The sequence below is a fragment of the Vespula pensylvanica genome, chromosome 6, assembly GCF_014466175.1.
Source record: "Vespula pensylvanica isolate Volc-1 chromosome 6, ASM1446617v1, whole genome shotgun sequence".
NCBI lineage: Eukaryota > Metazoa > Arthropoda > Insecta > Hymenoptera > Vespidae > Vespula > Vespula pensylvanica.
In genome coordinates, this window is record NC_057690.1 from 4339165 (window position 1) to 4349213 (window position 10049).

The 10049-nt window shown below is 34.6% G+C and overlaps 1 protein-coding gene across 23 annotated transcripts in view; it reads left to right on the forward strand.

Annotated features, from left to right (window-relative positions):
* LOC122630134 (ELAV-like protein 1) overlaps positions 1-10049 on the forward strand; it is a 42343-nt gene that overhangs the window by 19775 nt on the left and 12519 nt on the right. For all 23 annotated transcript variants that reach the window (XM_043814292.1, XM_043814294.1, XM_043814293.1 and 20 more), the window contains 3 exons: positions 6524-6759; positions 8715-8818; positions 8945-9098. In XM_043814292.1, coding sequence (XP_043670227.1) covers positions 6564-6759; positions 8715-8818; positions 8945-9098 — 454 coding nt within the window. In that variant the 5' untranslated portion in view covers positions 6524-6563. The remainder of the gene's footprint in view (positions 1-6523; positions 6760-8714; positions 8819-8944; positions 9099-10049) is intronic.

The window sequence follows — 10049 nt, forward strand, 5'->3', positions numbered from 1 at the left end:
CGTTTGAATTCTGACGGAGTGTGGAATACGACGTCGTCGTCCGTCGTTCGTTGTACGCCCCAAACGGGGTTGCAACCCCTTGCATAAACTTGCGCATATGTGTACGTATACGTGTACACGTATACATGCGTGTATTTCGTTGTTGTTACGCTGGATAAACAAAACGATGCTACCGTATTCATGCCGAAAAGTCGCCATTTTGAAGTCAGAGCAACGAACTATGATAATTCCTTATGGTGTGTATATCGTCTCTCTCTCTCTCTATCTCTTTCTTTCTCTTTATCTATCTATCTATCTATCTATCTATCTATCTATCTATCTATCTATCTATCTATCTATCTATCTCTTCCGGCCTCCATTGTGGAGGAGTCCTAAAATACGCGCGTCGTTGGTGAGTGCGCGCTCGCGTCGATCGATAACGACAAAGATGCGGTGCCATGATAAAACTTACCCATAGATATATATACATACATACATACATACATATATATATATATATATACACATGTATACACATATTACATTTTTCACCACGCGAATACTCCTACGCACGCACATGTCGACCTTTCTATTTTTATTTTTATTTTTTTTCCGTTTTCTTTTTATTTATTCTTTTTTCCTTATTTGTGTAAATACGTTTCTTCTTTCTCTCTCTCCCTCTCTCCTTTATATGCCTTTCATCGTAACAACATGTTAGTTAGGAAGAAAACGTTGCTACGTCGTTTAAACCACCTGCGGTGTGTCACTTAACTTCCTCCCGTGTTTCCCATAATTAGAGTTATACGAACATAATAATAACAACCTATCACTTTTTTTTACAGAACTATGTATGTATGTATATATGTATCTATGTCGGCCGATTGAAATTTCGATCGATCTAAACGAACTTTAACTTCTGTTTGCTCTACTCCTATGTTTTTCGAACGAATATTATCGTGAACACTGATGATGTAGGTGGCACGATTCCGATTAGATTCACCAGGGCTAATCCTTTGATACCCTTTTATTATAGCTTTTTGCTTTTTATATTATCTTCTCATATTCTCTTTATTTTTAACTTAATCCTCTATATTCGACGAATATAGAGCAATTAAGAAGTTTATTCTTCCCGACGATTTGATTTACCTTAAAATTATTTCTTTTTTTCCAATGCAGTTTTCGACAAAAATAATATTATCACGTACGAAACGATCTTATTATCCTTTCGGTCGTTCCATATCGGTTTTCTTCCTGTTAAAAAAGAGTGTGAGAGAGTAGAGAAAGAGGGGGAGAAAAAAACGCGACACACACACACACACAATTGCCCATCGAGCAAGTACAATACGGACTCTCTTTCATATCGCTTTTGCTCTTTACCGCTTTTCATTTCGCCGTATGTTGAGGAGATCCTAGTCAGTGCCCCGTCTGTCAGTGGTTCTCAATTTCATCCAAAACTAAATTACTTTTGTCGATCGTGAAAGGGAAAAAAAAATATTTTCTTTTTCTTCTTTCCCCGTCCCAACTTTTTCAAGTACGAGTTTAAAAATGTTCCCATTTTATTCAAATTATTATATGACAGAGTTCTCTCAGAACAGTTTGAGAACCTTCATAAAACACCATGGGAATCGCCATTGCCCTCTGACGAATATAATAGAAACCTATCTATCTATTACCCCCAGGACACCGTGGACAGCTCGTTTGGGGTGCCCACCAACGTGTGGTGGTGGTGGTGGGGTGGAGTAGTAGTAGTATTGTAGTAGTAGAGTAGTAGTAGTAGTAGTAGTAATGGTGACTGCTTTGACTCGCTTGTCTGCGTTTGGCTGCGTGCGTCCATATATTTACGCGAGTTCCATATGAAGGGACCCTAAGGACAGCTGATGGCCGCGTACGTTGTTCGCGAGGCAGTGAAGAGCGATCGAGGTGGGTCGAGGGGGGTAGGGAGGAGGAAGGGGAAGGGAAAGGGGCTGGACGGTAGGAGAGACCGAAGGGAAGTTATGACGGCGATGCAAAAAGGATAGAAAAAGAAAGGGAGAGAAAGAGGGAATTAAAATATACCTAGGTGGCTCGTGCCGGCTGATATATACATATACATATATATATATATATATGTATATATGTATGATGTATATATGATGACCGTAGCAGCTGTGTATACATACTCGTTTCTCTCTCTCTTATATGTAACACACCCTATATAGCAGTGTCTCTCAACGAGAAGTTCACTGCCCAATCCCCTCCTCCCAAAACCTTCTTTAACCCTCATGATGTATTATGTATAAGACTTTTCTTTTTTTAACGCATTGACCGGCCTATATTACCCGATTTTGGGTGACAGGCAAAGTTCGAATTGGCCACGTCAACCGAATATACGGGTGTGACGGTTTTATATATACACGGGTTTACGTAAAGTCCGGTAACACCGGTTAAATTGATATGTCGCGCAAGAGAACGCTACATAAGAAATGTCTATTTCGTACGCATTCCATATCATTTTTACTCTCAAAGTTCCTTTCGGCACATCACATTACCAAAATTTCACGTTCGAATGTATTTGATTGTTGCATCGTTAATTAAATTTTTTTTTATTTCTTTGACCTCACATCTGCATTATCTTCGACATTATATCGATTTCGATTTATTCGTGAATAGTCTATTCTTGTAAAATTCGTATCTCGACATTATTCTCTCTCGCTATTGTCACATTTATCAATATCCGAATCAGAATCGGACGATATACATAATTCTATTTGTTTTTTTTTTTTTCTAAATTGGAAAATTGGATTTTCCGTAATCGCTACTACTACTACAATTGCTACTTTGTAAATTTTCACGAACTTTATAATAGATTTTTTTCTTGCTACTATCCAATCAACAAATTTTAATTTACTTTTCTTTCTTTCACATTATAATTATAAAGGAAAATGATATAAATATTATTTAAAAAATTGACCACATTTGAAAATCTCTTTTTCTCTTTTTGTTTATTTAGAATCATCGATATCCTTCCTTCTGAATATTAGAAAATATTAGAAACCACAAAATACTCAAAATTGAATACTCAACATCTGTAGATAATTATATTGAGTTTTATCTTATTTTAGGAAACCTGCTTAGAACAAAGGTTGCTTCGTCTGAATACGCTATCTTCGTACCTAACGCTATTACTTTAGGTATACTTAAGATCTATAGACACGTAAAAGGTAATACGTAAGTCGTAAAAAATCCACTAATCAGAGTCTGACTCTTGTACATGTTTCGACTATAAGACTTAAGCCGTAGCGGTGATAAAATTTTGTGAGGTTGATATTCTTACGGTTTATTTACGTCTTACGTCGATGTGTGTTTTGGAGACCTTTAAAACAGTTCATCGAATAAACATATGTATCTTAACTTTGTTGCCTCTCGATAAAAGCGCATTGCGTTTATATATTTCGTTCTTTTTACGGTATGATTGATTCGATAATAAGATTTTCTGCATACTTCGCATGATAGTCAACGTGTCGATTTTAATTTTTTTATTTTTCTTTCTTTTTTCTTTTTTTTTTTAAATTTCTTTTCTTATAATTGTCGCAAAACAATTATTTTAAAAGTCTCTCTTTAATTCTTTACAACGATAAATATTTTTATAATTACGCTTTTTCTTTGTTCTTTTTTTTTTGTTTTGTTCTCTCTTAGATGGCGAACTTTAATTAAGATTTTTTTTCGCGCTGTCTTTATCCGTGGAGGGATAAGTCAGTGTTGTTAAAATGTTTAAAATGGAGCATGCGAATAATGAAAGTTTGGGAAACACTGCTATATATAGGACCAACCACTGCGTAATTCCTTCCCTCTCTACTTACCATCTCTTTCATTCGTTCTCTTTCCTTCTCCCTTATTCTCCACCTCTCTTTCCTGCTCAACCCCAACCAACTAAATCCTTTTCTCTTACTACATCTACCGGGTGTCTCCCCGTGATAAAAGTTCTACGAATTAATTGTGTCTTTCTTTCTATCTCTCTCTCTCTTTTTTTGTTTCTTCTCGTAGGCTCGCTAATGAGGACATCTGACGCGCGTACCCTTTTCATTACTTATTTATCTTGAGTAGATGGTAAACGGTGGTGTAAGGCCGACATTAATTATTTTTCGCGTTAGCTAAGATGTATTTCGTTTGTGTGTGTGTGTGTATATATATATATATATATATATATATATATATATACACGAACATTGTTAGTATAGGTTGTGTTAGATTTATAATGTATATTTACGTATGCACGTACACGTACGTATACATGCATTTCTTTTTTATAAATTTATATATACGTTCGCCCTTATCTTGAGATAATCGTATCTATGAATAGTATGTTCAATAGTCTCAATTATTGGATTTTCTAAGTGATTTTTTTTTTAAATTATTATTATTATTAATCGATACTTATTCAACACCCTATAGATATGTTGTTTCTGTAGTACGTACGAAGACCCTGATGGTATGGTAGTGACAGTGGTGGTAGTAGTAGAAAGGGCGGAGTGGTTACATGAGGGAGAGGCCAGCCCTTTAAACGTCGACGGGGTTCGTTGCCCCTTTAAATTATCCGGGCTCCTATTGGGCCTTTTTCTCCGACTTCTTTTAACCGTCAATACAGCTTGTTCTTTACGTTCTCCGTTTCTCTGGAAGTCATTGTCGAGCTGGATTGAAATCGTACTTCTGTTTTAATTATTTTTTATTTATTTTCTTTGTCTTTCTTCACCCACCATTATTCATTGTAGAAGACAAACGTTACTTACGGGTATCTTAATCTGAAAATCGATATCCTTCGATGCAAAATTTGAATAGACGGTTGTATAAGCTCTATAGTTACAACGGTTGTATAAGCTCTATAGTTACAATGGTTGTATAAGCTCTATAGTTATAATGGTTTTCAATAATTATCAATAATTATTAATAATTGTCAATTATCAATTTCACGTTGATAATTATGTGCGTGTATATATATATATATATATATATATATATATATAATTATCAATTATTATTCGTAATAATAAATACTATAATATTTGAATAATTATTAAAGATCAATATATTAACATTGTGTACTTATATTATCAGAAAATAATTGTTTAAAAATAATATCTATTTTCGATCTTCTTTTCTATTTCAAGTAAGTAAGAAGATCCTATAATCGATGTTCTTTACATATAGAATTATTCCAAGAGTTTACCAATATGACCTTTAAATGCCCGAAAAAAAAAGAAAACTTTGCACGCAGAATGATTCGGTATAACTATAGCCAAACAAAACAACATTCCATTAGTTTCCATGTACACATACATATATACCTACATCCATACATATATAATACAAAGAATAAAGTAAAGAAAATAAACATATTGAAATGAGATACATATATATTTATTTTAGTTGAAAGTATGTACTTTCGAATGGAATGTTCGCTGCTACTGACACGTATACTCGTCAAACGAAACTCATATCATTTTCGTTTATTACATTAAATAAATATGAAATTACTTTGAGTGAGTATAGTCATATATTTTCATTTGGTACATTAGAAATTAATATCTAAGAATACATGTTCGTGTATCGATATTCTCGAAGATCGTTCTCCTTCATACATGTATAATTATATATACAATATATACATACATAAAATATTCTATTATATATAATATATGGTATTTTATGTATTATATATATATATATATATATTCTTTGTTGTTCTAGCTATGTTTTGCTGAGGGCAAAAACGAGAATAGCAACGCACGACGGTATCTAATAAGCGACTTTCTGCATCCGTGTGTTCGTGTTTTGGTTACATAGCTAACTTGTTGTTTTCTCGTCCTTCGTGGATTGCCTCGTCGTCGTCGTCGTCGTCTAAGTTGTCATCGTTGTCGTCGTCGTCGTCGAATATTCTCATACTTTCTTTTCTCCTTTTCCTTCTGTTCGTGTTTATATCTAATTCTACGTTTTTCTTTCAGCATTGCTACGCGATGCTCGTTGTATACTCGTATTCTTCTTCTTATTCTTATTCTTCTTCAACTTCTTCTTCAACGTGTTGTCATATAATCGACAACGTTACTCGAAGAAGCTTCGATTTTAATATCTTCAAAAATTTAAGGAAACTTTTTATCACATCTCTTGTTTCTTCTTTTTTTTTTTTCTTTTCAAATCAAAGAGTTAAAACAAAAGAGTCCTAAGACTTAATAAAAACTTTTGTTCATGTTAATTAACGAATAACCCGTCGATATCGACTCGCAAGTATGTCACTAATTAGATAGATTGATGATTTATGAATAATTTTATTAACAACAATCGCACGATTAGAGAAAGGTTTCAACAGTGACAATGAAAAGAGGATTTGAAAGTAATATATATATATATATATATATATATATATATATATATGCGTGTGCGTGTGTACGTGTATGTATATATATATAAATATATATATTTATATGAAATCGTTTTATAGGAAGTCGCAAGATCGATCGATCGGACATTTTGAATAATCGATTTGAATTTTTCTGCTTTCTCTATTTTTTAGATTTCGTACGTAGTTAGCGACGACCCCTCAGAGGATTGCAATGATGGCGAACGGAATGGACACTGTCGTACAACAAAATGGAGGATCCACCCTCGGACAGACATCGCAGGAGGAGTCGAAGACGAATCTCATCGTAAATTATTTGCCTCAAAGTATGACGCAGGATGAAATCCGTTCTCTCTTCTCCAGTATAGGCGAAGTCGAAAGCTGCAAACTTATCCGCGATAAACTTACCGGTAAGAAACTTAAATGAATCGATGATTATGAAACACATATATATACAGACATACACAGGCACATATATTTATTCCATAGATCATTAACATTATCATAGGTTAATGTAATACAAAATATAATTAATTTCTTTCGATTTTTCACTTAGGCTAGTTTTACAATTACTATAATAAAAATATATTGCACAGTGTATTTACATATATATCAGTATGTGCTAGTTTCACGTGTTAGTTTCTTTGGAATCGTTGGAATAACAACGAGCCGTGTGCTACTAGTTACACGAATGTTAGAGTTAGACGATGGATTAGAAATCAGTATATATATATATATGTATGTGATATGTATATATATATATATTTATATATATATATATATATATATATATATAAAGAGAGAGAGAAAGAGAGAGAAGAACACCTGTCACTAACAGCTGTTATTCTACGTTCTCTAATCGGATTCTCACGATAAGATCGATTCGGTTGAAACTTTATCGATTATAACTAGTAGACGGTCTACCGGTTTAACAACCGCGTGGGCGTTCGTAGCTATGGCGAAAAATCACTAGACTTCTCCTATTCGCGTACTATGCAAATAAACTTATTCCCCAAAATGAATCGTTTCGTACGTTTTCACACTGTGCCGTAGTAAAACGATCGTCGATATTACGGAAGAGCTTTCTCCTTACACTGTTATACTTTTTGCTTATCGTACGAATAAAGAAAAGTTCGTGAGAGAGAGAGAGAGAGAGAGAGAGAGAGAGAGAGAGAGAGAGAGACAAAAAAAGAAAACGAAAAGAGAAGACGTAAGATCGTCGTCGTTGCGAAGTGATGACGTAATTTGGGCCGTCAAGAGACACACGCACACAAGGCACGCTCGCGCGCTCGCATAGCACACGCAAATTATCGAGTATTCTCTAGTAGCGAGAAAGAGAAAGAAATAGATAGAGAGAGAAGGGCGGCACGGTTTATAAACTTGGACGATTATAAATACGCGAATACGTTGTATAAATCCTCTTCCACGAATAGTGGCTATTATGTCAGGGTGGTGGTAAGCAGCGTGGTTGTTCGCGCGCGCTCGTTCGATGGATATGTGAGGAAGAAGGTTATACGCGAGCGAGTAAAATTTTATATCACACGTTTATACGATAGAGAGAAAGAGAGAGAGAGAGAAACGAAATAAATATATATTGTGCAATGATAAAATAAGATGTACGAGAGGTAGAGAGGAAAATAGATTGATAGATGGATGGATAGATGGATGGATGGATGGATAGATAGATAGATAGATAGATAGATAGATGGATAGATAGATGGATAGATGGATAGATAAAGATGAGCACGTGCGTAGACGTGTTGCGCCTCTATTTTCGGCACGTAAAGAGCGGGGGCGTCATTTGGTTTGAAGCTTTGCCGCTTTATGCTTGACCTCACTGCTTGTAAAATTGCAGGGCCGTATCAAACCGGGGAGGGGGTGGGATATCATCTCGAATTTTTGCGTCTTCTTTTTGCGTTCGACACACACACACACACACACATATGTATATATAGAGAGAATAAATCAATAATTATTTTATATACATACATATATATATATATGTATATATTTATAATGAAAATCTTATATATATATAGAGAGAGAGAGAATGAATCAATAATTATCACCTTAAATATTTTCTATAAGAATAAAAAATTCATTTAACAGGACACGAATAGTACAGAAAGAGGCGTTATATGGTTGTAACGATAGTTTTATTGCTCCGAGTATTACTAAATAAATTTTTCTTTAACTCTCACCAAAAACTAATGATATTATTTAAGATGAATGATTATTGGATCTTTCTACATTTATAGTATTCTTATGGTCCCCCCCCTCTCTCTCTCTCTCTCTTTCTATCTATTTTTCTTTGAGTTATGTTCTTTAATAATGTTCATACATAATGTTTATTCTCGATTTACAGGTCAGAGTTTGGGATATGGCTTTGTCAACTATCACCGGCCTGAAGATGCTGAGAAGGCCATAAACACGCTCAATGGTCTTCGTCTGCAGAATAAAACTATCAAGGTCAGTCTAGAGAATACATTTTTATTACTTAATGTACCTATTCGTTTCCGTATAAGGATAGATATTACATTTTTATATATCTGCTCTTTTTTTATTATTTATTAATTCAATTCACATTCTTGTCAGGTATCGTACGCGAGACCGAGCAGCGAAGCCATCAAAGGTGCGAACCTTTATGTGAGCGGCCTGCCGAAGAACATGACGCAGCAGGATCTGGAGAACCTTTTCAATCCTTACGGAAGGATCATTACTTCTCGGATACTCTGCGACAACATCACCGGTAAGTCGTCGAGAGAGCCGAGAAGCAAGAAAATGCGTCGTGTCGGTCTCGCATCGACGTGTACATACACAAACGACACGAACGAATTTTTTTATTCGAAGTTACGAAAGAAAGAAGGAAAAAAATTAACAAAAAGAAAAAAAAAGATAACGAAAAAAAAAAAATAAAAAAAAAGTAAAAGATACTCTCTCCTACAAGATGGAGTGGTCAGAAACGTGGAGAGACGAATTTTATGATAAATGAAAGAAATACAGGTATACGTGTCGTGTAAAAAGGCTTTAGCAATTAGAAATAATATTATACATTTTAAAATATAATCGCGCGTTTCAAACACGTCCGGGTGATGGGGCTTCTATTATTGATTCTTTGCTAGAGAAGATCGTAATCTTCGTACTTTCGAGATTCGATCGTTTTATTATCGCGAGGTACTACATACATAATGTATATATAACTACGTTCCCACGCGACTTCGTTCTAACGACGGAAAGAAAGAAAAAAAGAAAAAAGAAATGAAAAAAAAAAAGAAGAATAAATTTTCGATTCTAATTTTCCGTTTCTTGCATACATATATATATATGTACATTATCGTGGTAACGGCTTACGATCGAAACAACCTACTATGTTGGTTATTACAAAAAGAGAAAAGAAAAAAAAAAACTATTAAACTATATATTAGCGAACCCTCTATCTTGAGCTCGATCTTAAAAGACGGGTGAGAGAAAGCACATGCGACGAGAAAAAAAAAGAAAAAAAAAAGAAAGAAGGGTAGGTGAGTAGGCCATGGGGTTGAAGTTGTCTGTGGGCTGGGTCGGTGCGCCTTTCATCGTTGTGAGAACGAAAATACGATCATTGAGAATGATAATCGTGGTCAGTGAACAAGAATTGTCGTCATATTGCTTACTATTTTTCGTTTTTCGTTTTTGGTTCTTTCTTTTTCTTTTTCTTTTTCTT